The sequence below is a fragment of the Lepidochelys kempii genome, chromosome 7 (genome assembly GCF_965140285.1).
Source record: "Lepidochelys kempii isolate rLepKem1 chromosome 7, rLepKem1.hap1, whole genome shotgun sequence".
Taxonomy (NCBI): domain Eukaryota; kingdom Metazoa; phylum Chordata; order Testudines; family Cheloniidae; genus Lepidochelys; species Lepidochelys kempii.
Window position 1 is genome coordinate 89928750 of NC_136386.1, and position 15941 is coordinate 89944690.

General features: G+C 38.6%; 1 protein-coding gene across 4 annotated transcripts in view; it reads left to right on the plus strand.

Annotated features, from left to right (window-relative positions):
* A1CF (APOBEC1 complementation factor) overlaps positions 1 to 14589 on the plus strand; it is a 47823-nt gene extending 33234 nt beyond the window's left edge. For 2 of the 4 annotated variants that reach the window (XM_073353696.2, XM_073353699.2), the window contains 4 exons: positions 1174 to 1382; positions 6051 to 6187; positions 9185 to 9318; positions 12183 to 14589. In XM_073353696.2, the coding sequence (XP_073209797.1) occupies positions 1174 to 1382; positions 6051 to 6187; positions 9185 to 9318; positions 12183 to 12334 (632 nt within the window). In that variant the 3' untranslated portion in view covers positions 12335 to 14589. Of the gene's footprint in view, positions 1 to 1173; positions 1383 to 6050; positions 6188 to 9184; positions 9329 to 12182 lie in introns of all 4 variants that reach the window. The other 2 variants (XM_073353697.2, XM_073353698.1) reach the window with 2 other exon arrangements.
* Positions 14590 to 15941: the final 1352 nt, after the last annotated feature.

Consider the following 15941-nt stretch of genomic DNA (forward strand, 5'->3'; position numbering starts at 1 on the left):
AAATCAGATGGTGTTCTCAACCCATTTCCAGGTAGAAAGATGTCCTAAAGAAAACAGTTCTCAGTCTGAAGTACTCAGTAGAGTTGATGAGGACTGAATTAACTAACCTAATCTCTAACTCCCCTAGAAGTGATCCCTTCAGAGAAAGATTAAGATACATTGGCTGGATGGTATGGTTTGGGAAATTTGCACTGCTTCTGCCCGTACTTTAGCTTTACTGTGCATATATAAATCTAAAACCCATTAAAATTACATTTGGAAAATGTGTCAAAACTGCCAGATCACTCAGTTCACTTTTCCTTAGTATGCTCTCACTTGTTAATCTCCTAAATTCCCAAACAATCCTTCTGAAAGGAACCAGTTGTAATGTGAGAAAACAGTCATTAGTTCAAAGAAGGGGGGGAATCTATGTATTCTAAATTCATTTAAAATCTTAAATTATACCAGTGGGCAGTAATCAATCTAATTTTTAACTATTCCTGTTACTCTTCAACTGTAAATCAGGTTAGAAACATGGCAAAAAATCAAAAGTAATCTGTGCATTAATTCAATGGAAAGTTAAGCCCTATGTTGACTGAACAGAACAGAGAAGATGGGAAAGTCAGTCAGAAACGACTAGGACATTCCTTCTAACTAAAACATCTCAAGGCACTTTAGGAAAACAATTTAAAAGATATGGGGGTAGAGATCTGGTTTATATTGATTAAATTATTGATAATCCATAAGAGAAGTGATACCATAGGAATAAGGAAAATCTTAGTTATGTACTGTAATCAATTAGAATTTCCTGATTCACCATATCTTCTCATCTGCAGTGAATTTTCTAAGGAAACTATGCTGCTCATACCTTGCAGCCTGAAATTACAGGCACTAAACATAAATAAACCCCCCAAGAAGTATGATAAAAGCCAGAATGATACAATTGTGTAGGTACTAGCTCTATATTCATGGTATTATTGTATTTTCCTCCAAAGGTAATAAAGAAACTTCCCCTTGTGAGTTCTACTTCGTGGTGAATAGTGTGGTATGAATGTGCAGCAGTTCTCAGTCAGTCAGTGTTCCTACCCATCTTCTTATCAGAAATCAGTGAATGGGGCTAACTTTTCCATTACAGTAAGAATCAGGGTGATTTTCCGGTGATTTGATTCAGTTTAATGCTTCTTACATTCCTAGAAATTTACATGAATGTACCTGTAGGGGCTGCGGGAGTTAGAGGACTAGGAGGACGTGGATACTTGGCTTACACTGGCTTGGGTCGTGGATACCAGGTCAAAGGAGAAAAGAGGGGAGAAGACAAACTCTATGATCTTTTGCCTGGAATGGAGCTTACCCCAATGAACCATATTGCTTTAAAACCACATGGAATTAAACTTGCTCCTCAGGTAGGTACAATAAATTAGGAAAAATTTCTCTGGTCAGATCCATATTAGTCTTCGTTTTAATGCTTTCTGAGCAATACAATAGATTTAGACTCAGTTTGAATGGTTACTTGTTTTGAAAATGCTGATAGTTGATCATAAGTATGTTCACACAGTGATCTGCTCACCTTTGAAAGAGACATTACAGAGAATAACTACTAGTTACCATTGTTAGGCCTAAAGAAGGGTTTTGCTGTTTTAGGGCCTGTTCCAACTATTCTTGAAGACTACACAAGTTGGATTGAAGTTACTTTTACTATCACTTCAGCCCCAGCATATCCTTGGGAGGTGCACTAATAAAGAGATATCTACTCAGAAATTATTACTGATATGTTTTATTTTTAAAAAACACATTTAGTTTAGGAAGCAATGAAAAACACTTATTAAAACAGAAAAACAAAGAATGGGGACATATTAAAAAAAAGTTTCTGCTTTCCACAGCATATCACAATATTAACATTACATAGCTAGAGGCCTCAAACTATAATAATCATTCCAATATGGTAACAGAATAAAAAATTATTAACTTAAACATTCCCTCAGTTCTCACCATGTCAGCTCCCATTGACTTTCATAATTTCAATGAGAGTTACTTGCCAGATCCGAGGGCAGAACTTTATGCATACTGTGAAATCTAACATGAAAGACTACTGCTGAGAACCTGAATATTTTCTCAGCAAAGCCTCCTTTTAAACTTAATGTACTGATCCAATCATTCAGTCCCTGACAAAAGCAGAACTCCTATGGAAGTCACAAAGTTATTTATAGGTAAAACATGCAGGACTGGGCTCAACACAGATAACAAACTTGTTGAAATTAGAGAAAGGCTCAAAACAGAATCCCAGATCAGAACAAAATTACCTGGAATTTTGAGGGTCTGGCCTTCATGATATGATGAGCCCGCTCTCTCTTTAATTGGGCAATGCAAAATTCTCAATTCAGACCATCCTGAATTTTGGGAAAGTTCTGGATTAGATATAAACTTATTGTTATTAATACTTACCATCACAGTAGTACCTACGGGCTAAGGCCAGTCATAAATTTTCTGTCAAAACTATTTTTCAGTGGAGAATTGGGTTTTTGACTAAGTGAGTTTTTTGCAAAAAGCTTCTGTTCTCCACAGAAAACTCTGATATTTCATCAAAATATGGAATACCTGAAAACCTAAACATTTCCATTTAAAAATAGCACTGCAGGGCCTGACAGGAGGTGTAGTTCAGGTACCTCATGCTCCCATTCTCCTTTATAGACTAGGCTCCCTGGTTGGACGATATCTTCTATGATGCACCACTTAATTCCACATGGTGGGATTTATGCTTCTAAATCAATTAAATGTTTTGGAAAATGTTGCCCTTGATATTTAAAAGTGACACTGCTTATAATAAAAGAGGTCTGTTAATTAGCACAAGAAACATGTTGTAGAATGCTTATTCCTGCTAAAATACAGTTGAAAATTTCTCTCTTTCTAATCACAAGTATGACTATGTGAGTCTCCTGAGAATCCTGTGTCCCAGTGCCCAGAGGCTGTTCTTTGATAGTTATAGATGAATTACCTCTAATGATTTTAAGGATATACAAGAGACAACCTGAAATAGAACTGATACTGACATTTATTTAATATGAAAATCTTCTTGATAAAGTGGTTTCCTTAGGAACATACAAAATGTTGTCACAGTGACAAATTCTGAGGTGGGCTTAAGTGAATCTAAGCCTGGGACAAACTACTCTGGTGTAATTCATACTTTCTTCAGTATGTAAATTATAACAGTTGAGAAGCAGACTCACTGAGAGCACACTCATATCCAAACATAGTACTTATAGCTCCTTTCACATTACTTCTGCATTTGGCCTACTGAATCTAAAAGAGTCTAGCTGACAGGCTAAGGAGTAAAAAAAAAATTGTTTAGAAGGAAAAACAATTAATACACAGATAGAAATTAAAGTACCAAACCCACACTCATGGTGGCAGGATAGAAGAAGGTATAAATGACAGTAGTTTAGATTCACTTTTGAATCTGGTCAATATTATTCATTAATCTAGGTCCATTTCAGAAAGGCTTTAATGTCAGACCCTTCCAAATTCTGTTTCCTCTCCCCCGCTAAGTTGTTATATATATGTACGTCTCACATAGGATTTCAATACTGATTGAACATCTTAAAATGGGCCTAACCAGCTGTTCATAAACTAGCTTTGGGCTATGGTGGCTAATATTTTAAAAGCAGCTTCTAAAATGTTGCCAGCAATTTTTCATATTTAAGATTCTGCATTTGCAATTTTTCATATATAAGTTCTTGCATACACAAACATTTGCCCTTTTGCACACAAGCTACATTTATACATGAGAATCAGGTAGATGCCTAACTACCCAATTTATGAACTCCTGCCATTTGCAAACTGAAATCTGAGTTTGTTATTCAAATAAGAATTTAAAAATGAAATTGAACATATGTAAAATTTGAAATGTGAAAAATCACTAATGTGGTTTTGATGGATGGATTGTGATGCCTTGAAAAACTTGTCCAAAGCAGTGCTATAAGAATGAATATGAGTATGAATAGCCTGCACACATTTATAAAACAAAGATAAGGTCTATCACATTAGAAGAGGGATAGTCTTGTGGATACATCAGATAACAGAATCAAGAGACCTTCCTCTATGACATTTTGAAGTCTATTTACTGCCCTCTGCCTCAATTTCCCCATTTACAAAAAAGTAGAGTTAATACTTTCCCAGCTAAGAGGACAGCAGGGAGGTAAATTTACTAGTGTTTATAAAGCACTTTGAGCAAATTTAAGTGTAAATCATTACAACACTGAACAAACAGTTTAGAGGCGGCAGCCTTGATGAAAATTTAACTGGAAAACTCGTGATAGTCTTTTTTGCCGTAGTGTGTTTCCATTTTAAGGTCACTGAACATGGTATATGGTAGAGCTACTTGATCAGGATATGCAAGTGAATGAGGACAGAGACGGCGATGATTTTTAGGCAGTAGGCTGCAACTTTGTTAGTGCTTTTCTCCAACGTTAATCTTTCATCAACCTTGTCCCACATCTCCCAATAACAGGCATATACGTGGGTTCAGTGAGACTTTTACATAGCTCCAATTATATAACCCATAACTCAGAGCAGACTCTCCACTGCCTACCCCAAGGATACAGTTTGCTTTGCTGAACCTTCTCATCTTCCCCCGCTTCCCCTTCAAAGGGGACAGAGGGTACCAAAGAGGGTCTGCACAGATTTATGTACCACTGCCATTTGCAAACTCAAATCTAGTCTCCCTCTTGCCCATAGACCTGGGGTCCACCAGCGAAAGGCTTTCAGCTCGTCTGGTCACTGGCCCTTTGGCCTTCTGTCCACACCAGACACTGGCCTCAAGTTGCAATGAACTAACATTCATAAAGTTCCTCAAATGAAATTCCTAAATCCTATACCTATTTAACCTGAATTTGCCTTCCCGATACTATGAGGAAGGCAAAAAACTCCATTAGGTCATAGCCAATTTGGCCCCAGTGGGAAAAATTCCTTCCTGAACTTTTAAACAAGTAATTAGTCAGTCCCAAAACAACATAAAAACACAGTTCCTATGTTATATAACTATCAGGAGGGAGGGTGGGTGAGTTTAGCTAAACATGGGGCAAGAGGCCTGATAAATCCTGTACAGGGGTTTAAGTACATAATTGTGGGAAGCAAGAACCAATCACCTTGCATCTCCTTTGTTGGCTGATGAGCAGCAGAGCACCCAAGGGGATATTAATTCCCCTTTAATTCTAAAGCCAGCCGGCACCTTGAGGATCCAGTCAAGATTCCTATCCATAAAACTGGTGGATGACATTGTCTGAACAAACAACTGGCTTGGACCTCATTAATAGAAAGCTATGTAGAAAGTGAGCCCTAGTAGGACTCTTAATTATCAGTATTAAGACTGATTTGGGACACTCTATATATTCAGTGATTTGGAAGACGGAATATAAAGTAGGGTGATAACATTTGAGTACAATGATTTATTTTGTGGAATAATCAATGCAAAGGAAGAGGGCAATACCATTTAGAATTTCTGTTACAGACCAGGAGCATCAGCAAGCAAGTAGCCTCTGCAGTAAACTGTGCAGAAATGTAACTTAAATAGGTTTTAGGCAAATAATTTGAAGAGGGATACACCCCCACTATTCATTCACTACACACAACTAAGCAGGAGAAGAAGCGGAGAAAAAGTGAAGGATAATACAGTCACAATTCTTTAACAGACGTTAAAAATGCAGCATTCTGGAGTACATAAATGGCTTAATGAATAGAAGTCAAAGGAAATTATTCCAATGCTGCATCAAAGTAAAACAGTTAATGGGCTAAACTGAAAATACATCAGATTCAGTGGTATAACAATTATCTTCATGAAATAATTCATGGTTGAATGTTTAAGTTGCTTACACTATTCCTAGATTTTATGACCCTTTAAACACACAAAACTTCTCTGTGTGTGTGTGTATATAGTTATATATATAGCTAAGAATTTGGAGCATATAATCTACAGATGAAAACTAATGGAAAGCAATGTATTTTTGCAGCAGGTAGTGCCGGAGATGGGACAGAACATTAAAATGTGGTTGTAACTGGTATACATTTTTCTCGTATAGGTCTTAGAAGAAATCTGCCAGAAAAATAACTGGGGACAACCTGTTTATCAGCTTCATTCTGCAATTGGCCAGGACCAAAGACAACTATTCCTATATAAAATCACTATTCCTGCCCTTGCCAGCCAGAATCCTACTATGTATGTAACTATTCCATTTTGTATGGTTTTTAATCAGTTTTTAAAATTTTCTATTTATTCAGCATCATTGCTAGAAACAACTACATAGACCACTATTTATATTAATTTTAGATTTGGAGAGGAAGGATAAAGCTCTACATTGAACAAAACATTAGATAGCTACTCATTCAGTATGCACTATCCATCCTGTCTACTGAATGAGGCAAGAGTCCTGTGGAAAAAAATAGTATATGATCAGGTAATTAAAGGCTGTATCAGAGCATTTGTATAAGGGAGACAAATTAAAGTTGCACAGGCAACCTTAAAAATTAGGAAATGCCAGAATTAGGTGCTTGACTTTTCAACCTTAATAATGTTTTTTAAATAGTTTTTGCTGGGTAATTTCTGAGGATTTTTAAAAAGCAAACTGAATAAACAGACAAGCCATCAACTGGCATCATAGTGATACCCACATGGTTCATCAGCAGGTTTGGAACCTTTAGACCCACCTCACAGACTTCTGTCACCTGAGCTAATAGCAGTAGTGGGCTGTTATGCTCTACATGAACCAGCACTAGAGGAGGATTTATCACACACACTGCTAGTGGGTTTCACAGGTATTTGCTGACACCAGAGGAATGGTGAGACTCAGGAACCTTGGATTCTATTCCCCAGTCTGGAGGGGAATGTTCTGTAGAGGGCTCAAACTTTTCTGCCTATTCTCCTCAAGCTTGACTGTTTCTGCCTTATCCCCTCCAACTTGCCCCTGTCCAAGTTCAACTCTTCCCCACCCTAGCTATTCATCCCAGTCTCCTTATCTACCCAATCCCAGTCTCCACTTCCCAGGCTTCTCATACCAGTCCCAGGCCTCTTGCCCAGCTAGCTGTAGTCTTCCCCCTCCCAGGCTCAATCTCCCCCAAGTTCCTTTTCCCCAGACTTTTGTCCAGCCAGTCTCAGTTCCCTCCCTCCTCACCCCCAGCTAATCTGTCTCTGTCGCCTCAGCCCCTGGTCTCCAGTCACCATCCTACCCTTATATATCTTGCTCATCCCCACTGTCTCACAGAACCCGAGTTCCTCGTCCAAACTCAGTGTCCACCCACCACCGACTGCTTGTCCCAGTCTGTTTGCCTAGTCAGTGCCAGTTCTCCCTCTGTATTCCAGCTCCTTGTCAGATCTGTCCTTCCCTACCCACAACTCTCAGCATGACTCTCTCCCTGATTTTTCACAGGGATGGCAAAAATCAGATCCTGATGCAAAGGCCACCATGACTCTCTGCCAAATTTCAAGCCCCTGCTCCAAAACATTGGCTCACTACAGCTTTTCAAAGACAAGATCTGCAGGATTTTTTAACAGTCAGCAAAAACAATATATTTTTCCATAGACTCAACTTTTAGAAATGGCTGAACCATTTTTTAATTTTCCAAATTAAAAAAATTAAAATCAGTCTGAGGCAGACAACTAGCTTGGAAAATTTCAGGCCAAACTGTTAAAATTTAGCAAAGTATAAACAAAATAAAAGGGTCTTACAATGGGACGTGTTGGGTAACCTTAATAATAGGCTGAGCCACTAACCCTGTCTATAATTATACCAGCTAGAAATCAAATACAGTACATTTTCACTGCTAACCCATAACAATGTTTTGGATTCATTTCAGCAGGTTACACCACATCATGTAAGCAAAAAGAATGGTTAATGAGTCATATTTAGCAAATATCCATTTTATATTTAAAAGATATTTTATATATCTATTTACACCTCCAGTTTGAGGAAGTTTGCAAAAATAAGCAGAAATATGCAAGTTTTCAAGATACATGTCTTTTTTTCCTGCATGAACAGTGAACTTCAGGCTGCTAACATTTGTGTACTAGTGCATACATTAATATTAAGTAAGTGTTTTTCTTTTATAGTAGTGTTTTTCTCAAATACGTATTCTCTCACAGAATATCAGTAATAGGACGCAGTTTTGTTGTAGCCCTGTTGGTGCCAGAATATGCAAGAGACAAGATGGTTGAGGTAATATCTTACATTGGACTAGCTTCTGTTGGTGAGATAGACAAGCTTTTGAGCTTACTCAGAGCTGTTCTTCAGTGCTGGGAATTGTACTCTGAGGGTTTGTCTACACTGCCATTAAAAACCCGCAGCTGGCCTATGCCAGCTGACTCAGGCTCACCGGGCTCAAGCTAAGGGGCTGTTTAATAGCAATGTAGACGTTCAGGCTCAGGCTGGAGCCTAGACTCTAGGGCCCAGTGCTCAGACTCCAGCCTGAGCCCAAATGTCTGCATCAAAACTAAACAGCCCCATAAGCCTGTGTCAGCTGGCATGGGCCAGCCACAAGTGTCTAATTGCGGTATAGACATACCCAGAGTGTCACAGCTAAATACATGGTAGAACAAACTAGCATTAGTGAGCTGTTAACACCCCTCCAGTCATCCGGGGGGAAAGAAAGAAGAGGGGAAACAAAGACATATGTGGGGGGAGGAATGGTAAGAGTAAGTGGGTTATAGCTGGTTGTAATAAGCTATAAATCCCGTGTCTCTGTTCAGTCCATGATTTTTAGTCTTGCAAAGTTATGGATTTAGACTCCCAGGCTCATCTTTTGGAGATGTTGTGCCGGTTTCCTTTGAGGATAAAGACTGAGAGGTCAGATATGTAGTGATTATTTTGTGAAAAGTGTTCACCCATGGGTGATACAGTGTTTTTGTCTTTTATCATTTGAATTCATTTGGGAGCATAGTGCTTGTCTGGTTTCATCCACATAGTTGTTTTGAGGGGCGTATAGTGCATTGGATGAAATACATCACACATTGTGGTAGGCAGGTGTAGGGTTCATAGACCTTGAAAGGTGCATTGTGGGAGGTTTTGATCATTGTAGCAGAGGAGGTAGGTCTGCAGGTTTTGCATCTGTTGTTCTGGCAGGAGCTGGTGCCACTCTGAGTTGGTGTGTCCTGGTCTGTGAGGAGTTTGTGTCTGATCCTTAGAATACAAAAAACAGCTAATGTTTTATTTCTGATTCATAGACATCCCTTCACACCTCCTAAGCTTAGTGCATATGTTGATGAAGCCAAGACCTATGCTGCAGAATATACTCTTCAGACCCTGGGCATTCCCACAGAGGGAGCAGAGACTCCTGCTACAGCTCCTGCATTTCCAGGTATGTGAAGGTCTGTACTGAGAAGCTCTTCTGAAGATATATTTTTGTTAGCTACTTAATTACATATAGCAGGATTGCAGGCGTGTTCAGATTCAAATCTACTGAATGGAAATGCACATATTGGCTATCTGTCTACATATACGTGCATCCATTCCTGTCCCTTATTTATGGAGAACACAATATAATACTCTGGGTTATGATAGTTTGCTGGCATAAGAATGCATGTTTTCAAATGATGTACTATGACTCCACTGTAGGATCAAGTGAGAGGGGATGGGAGGAGAAAACTTGTTTAAATAAGTATTGGAGATGGGCTTGAGCTATAAACTATAATCTACATCAGAACTTCCTCAAAGTTGGGAGTGTTTGGAGCTACAGTTTTGATTTGACCCACAAGAAAAATGAGGACAATCACTAAATTTAGGAACTAATCCAAATTTTCCCAAAATTCAAAAGCATTAGTACTCATTATTCCAGTCTGGGGGCCCATCTCTGATAAATAGCTTTAATAACTAGCCAAAATGGCTCGGAAAATTGTGGAAAAAGTCAGACAGAAACACAAATCCAATTTATAGACACTGCATTTACACTGTTCTCCACTGAGATCTTGGGAATGCCTTGAGCCAAACTGCACACAAAGCATGCATTAATCATACTACTGAATTTTTTGCAGTGTCTTGAGGACAGATTCAATAATTTATATATATATATATATATATATATATCTCCAGATTCTGCCACAGAAGTCCACAAAAGCCACAGAAAAATCAATTTGTCTGGGTTTGTGAAGGCTTCCGCAGCATGTAAGCCAAATGGACTTTTTATTGAATCCAGTCCCCACTTACTGCTTAATTATAATATCTCCCTTTCTTTCACCCACCCTTTTTATTTGTCTTGGAAACTTGACAAATACACGTACATTAACTTTTCAGCCCGCAACACATTTGACTTGCCGTTATATTTCCATAATTTTCTGAATACTAAGTCAGGCATGTGGGGATAAATCTTGCTTTCAAATGTGCGTGACTTCAGAGGAGCATGAAGTATCACTCATGAACAAAGACTCTTAGTCAATGATGGCTGAAAGCCTGCAGATCCCAATCCACGTGCATTTATTTGCTTTACTTCTGGCATGGATATGGACTTCTCTTCTCATTCATGTGATTCAATTGTGTTCACAGTGAATGGAGTGGGAGTTGATACGGACATAATCAGTACACACATATATATTAAAGCGGAGCAAAAAATTGGAATTTCCGTCCCATTTTTTTCTGTCCTCAATTGGGTCAAAAGTTGAAAAATCAGCATTTTTTATTAAATAAAAACTTAGAAAAATTTCAGTTCAGAAATGAATGTTTGGGCAATTTTGATCAAAAACAAAAAATTTCAATGCTCTCAAATTTAAATATTTCCTTTTGGTTTGTTGAACTGACCAAAAATACTTCATTTTGAGCGAGTTCAAGATTAAATTGTATTTCCTTATTTTGGTACATTGCCTCATGGGAATTGTCGTTCCGATTGCCTGATCCTCTCCACTGTCCCCTATAGGCTAGGTTCCCTGGTGTGCCTACATTTTCCATGATACACCACACCCTTTGGTCAGAGGGGAGACAATGCTGCATCATGGGAGATTATGGACTGCAGTTTAATATTGGCTTAATTCTAAACAAAAGGTTTTGTGTCAGTTCAACAAATGAAAATATTTTGATTTCTGGTCTAACCAACCCAAAATGAAATATTATGGTGGTTCAGTTTTCTTGATAAAATATCAAAAAATTTCAGCAAACTCAAAAGTTTTACACAGAACATTTCAATTTTTGGAAACTGTATTTTCTGTTGAAAAATCATTCAGATGGAAAATTCTCTGTACCAGACCTCTCAATAGCCCTGGCTTTTGCAAGACTGTCCCACTTCGACCCCCAAAACTGCTGTCCTGGCTGAAGTAGCTACTGTCCTATGGGACTGGCTGGGCTCAGCTATCTGCTCCAGGCTTTGTAACTTGGCCCCTGGTGCATGGGGTTGCAACACTGTTCACAGGGGGCCCAGCCCTCCCAATAGTCTTGCTGCTCTTGAACTCCGCCCCTGGGGCCACATGCAAGTCTTCTCCACAGCCTCCCACCTAACCCCAGGATCAGTACCTGAACCCCTCCCTGGAACCCCCCGTTCCTGGGACCACCCGCTTTAGCCCATCCCACTTGAGCCACCTGACATGCTGTGGAGGTGTGCTATATAGCCATATGAAGCGTAATTTCCACTATTTTCCCAAGTTTATGTATTGGAAATATCTCTCGTCTCTACACATGTTACTTATACATACACACACATTTTGAGAGGAGACTATGGTAGAGAATAAGCATGATTGAGTGGTAGTATGCAATTCCATCATTTATACAGATTTCTGCTCATGAAACCTGACCGGGAACATTCTTGTGCTACAGGTATCTGTCTTGTCCTTCATATGCCAAGTGTGAAGTAGAGTATATAGGCCTATAGTAACATCCTTAGTTTAGAGATAACCAAATACTGGGGAAAAATCATTCAGTGAATAACAGGGTGGGGGAAAAGTTGGGAAATGATGTGTTTTACAGATTCTTTTTGAAAACTTTGCTAACTAGCTATACCAAAATTGTCACTGTCCAATATGACTACAAAGTAGAGAAAATGATCATTTATAATAACATCTGATAAACACAGACATCAGAACAAGTAAGTATATTTAATCTGACAAATATACTGTTACCATTCACAATGAAATCTTCACCTGTTTATGTAATCATGTAGACAAAAGGATGGTTATCAGCTATATCATGCTCTGCAGGTACATTTGCATCAAAATGCATTTTTGTGTCTGTTTTTCATTGCAGGATACACCATTGCTAATCCAGCTGCTACTGTACCAGTTACACAACTAAAACAAGCAGTGACGCTGGGACAAGATTTAGCACCTTACGCAACGTATGAAGCCTACCCTGCCTTTGCAGTAGCTACTCGTAGTGATGGTTATGGAACGTTTTGAGAGACTGTTTTGTTTTTTTTTAAATCAATGTTTTCTTTTAATCAAGTGCGGCAAGAGGCTAGCTCAGTCTGATAATTATTGTGACCTCAATATTTTAAACTAATCTATTGTCCAAACTTAGATTTAGTGATAGTTTTATACTTCTAGATTGATAGTTTTACAATGGAACATATACCAAAACAAATTTTAAAAATCAATTTTTCGCACTGGAAAAAAAACAACAACAAATTACCTTGGCCCAGGAAAAAGTTCTTAAAGGTTCTCAGGTATATATTACTGTGTGTGTTTACAAACAACAATCCATGCTGAACACAGAAATATTCCCAATTATGTAGCGACTTTAGAGCTTGAAAAGCAGTTAGACATCTCAGATGAGCTAGCTATGTTATCATACCCATATTCGTGGTGCATAGCAAGACTTAAAAGCATAAATGGGGGCAGTTAGGCACCCAACTCCCACAATTTTTTAAGTCTCCCCCTAATTCCTCGGGGGCACAAGTGGGCTATACACAGTGGGGAGAGGAGCAAAAAGGCGTTAGAACAGAATCCTCTTTGCAGGCTGCTGAGTTGTAGTGTTGCACCTCAACCACTACTGTATGACATGAATGGTTGGTGGGATCACTGTCCTTCCCCTTGAGAAACACAGAAAACCTCTCACCCCATTCTACAAAACAATTCACTTCCTCCGCATAACAAAGCTCCGATGCTATCCCCAGCCGAGCCTGTGTTCGCTGGCTACCACCCAGTCCAGTACCTAATTGCCTGGCTCTCTCCAACTAGCTACATTATGTCTCATTCTCTGTTTTCCTTTCTTCCTCTCAGCTGTGTGTATGGATAGGAGGGGCTTTTTGTGTCCTTGGATACCTCTTTTGTACTTGTACCTCATTCAAATAAGCCAATGGGGAATTGATTCTCTGCCTGCTCATCCATAACAAGCATAATGAGTTAGATGTGCCCTGACCATGCCTAACTTTCATGAGCCTATGTTGACCCATGTGCACCTCCACCCACCTAGAAAATCCTCCTATATCCTAGGTCAAGCAAACAATGTGTGAAATTTAAGGCAACTCTGTGTGCACAGAGGTCCTGCACACAGCTTTGCTTCCTTTGAAAATCATATATGAGCCTATCTTCCATATAAACACTAGATTAGAGACATTAAATGCTTGTTTAGGTATCTAAAATGTTTTGACAACTCTGGCCAATATATCAAAGGCCAGGTTGAAACTGACAGCAAAAGCTGGTTTTCACACATTTAGCAGAAAAATCTGATGTGCTTATTTATGTGCATTTCAGAGCTGATTTGATGTTTAATGTAGTGGATAGGTTTCAGTCACTGGAGTTTTCTCTATCTTCTTGTAGTGCTCAGGTCTGTATAGAAGAAGGCAAAATCTCAACAAAACAATGTAGTATTTTCAGTTCCCATCCCTTTGCCCTAGAGAGTAAATAATTTAGAAAAGCGTCCCATAACTACTTATGGTGAAATCCAAAAAAGGGCTTGTTTATCGTGGCTGATTTTCAGTTAAACCAGCCCATGAGAATTCAGAAGTGAGATTTAATCATCATGCTTGCTAAACCTCTCTGAAAGTCACTGTCCTTCTAGCGCAAGTCATCTCTTTGGGACAAATTCACCGCAGGTGTAAGCAAGTTCTTGGAATTACACCCTCTTACACTAGCAGTTAATTACCTATTGTCCCTGAGAGCATTGTCCTCTACTATAAAAATTATACTAAGAGAAATTTAAAGCCATGTAAAATGTAAGAAAATGGAACTTTGGAGAAAGCTGTGTGTTCATCAACAGTTTAGCATGACACTGAAGCCATGTCAAAGTTGCATTATAATTTAAACCAATAGAATTTTTATGGCCTTTTGGCCAAAATCCAATGAAGTATCAATTTAATAACTGAAATATCATCTGTTGCAGTCTATAGCCAGCCCTTGACTAATTAATTGAACAATATGTTTTCCCATTATATTTATTAGTCTTGTAACAAGTATGGCAAGGGTCTGTGCAGTGCCTGATCTTATTACAATTTCTGAGGGTTGCAAGTTGATGGTGATCTTTTGAACCTCCCAAAAGCCATTGTACATATATATGCCTTTTAAGTTTCTTAAAAATCAGCTGTTGAAACGATCTGATGTCTCCATTAGCCTGAGGAGCCAGAGTCTATAGGCTGTAAAATGACATTATATCATACAGGCAAGCTTTTATTAGATATTAAATATTAGATATTAAAATTCCCCTTTGATTTACAGCATGGGAGAATCATCCTTTCATTGCAATATCAGTCACCTCAGACCTACCCAGGAATAACCATCTCCTCTCCAACAAGTGAAAAGACTGAGGTATAGCACACATCTTTTAATCACACCCAAATGTGGAGAGCTTCCAACTGTAAGATACTGCACGCCAATTCCTGAGGGGACAATATGGCAGACTGGTCTTTCTGAGCATCTCAGAAAGCTTGCATTCTCCTTTCACATGATCTTTCTATGGGATGTAGAGCCTATAATGCATACTGTAGCCACACAGACCCTCCTAGTTTGTATCCCACTGTACCCCTATGGTACTCACTTCACTTTAAGCTTAGTGAGTCAACACTAGTTATGAAATTGTGTACTCAGAAAGCTGCAACATTTCTGAGAAGATAAGCCCAAAGGAGTTTGCTGAATATGAGACTTGATCTTTTTACTACTGTAAATATGCAAACGTTATAGAAAATGTAGGGCTCTTTGGTTCCAGACATATCACGCAGAAGTGTACCTGAGGCACCAGATCTGGACCCACCTGTCCCAAAATTCAAGAGTGTCCATATATGAGGTTTTGGTTTGCGCCCATTTTTAGTTAATAAAACTTGAGCTAAGACTAAACTATACTAAATTACAGAAGTTGCACCTAATTAACATCAATAATTTGCAATGCTTGAAATGAAATGAAATGAAATGAAATAATCAGCAAGAAAACACACTGCAGATTGTTTGTAGGGTGAGGTGCAAGAACCAGACACAATACAGTTGTGCAGCTGCAGACAATAGTGATCACACTGTACAACACACACTTGCTTTTATAGAAACAAAGTACTGCCTTGTAAGGTGCTCTGATGACAACTGACTTCACTCTAACAGGATGCTCTTGAGACAATGCTACAGTTTGCACATATAAGAGCAGAATAAGAAAGCTTATCCTATGGTCCTGGATTTCTAGGTTTTCCTTATTAGGTGAACTGTAAATGTTACTCTATGCATATGAAATCAAGAAAAATAAGTCCGCACCCAAATCTCTCTTCCTTGAAAAAATTATATATTTTATTGCACGATTAGGAGTATGAGGCAATTATAAGTTCAAAACTAGTAGAGATCAAAATTCGGAGACAGACAGAGAGAGCGCAATAAGTTATTATTCAAAATAATTCAGTACTAGTCTCTTTTTAGTGACAAAATGTCATGCAAGTTAATAAATGGTTATTAAGGTCCCCATAGATAATAGTTTTAGTACAGAGAGAAAGGAAGCTTACAATATCTCAGTCTATATCTCAACGTTATCCACAAACCCCTTCCATTATTAATGGAGAGGATTTACACTGTCAGATTTTCATATTGTAGTCAC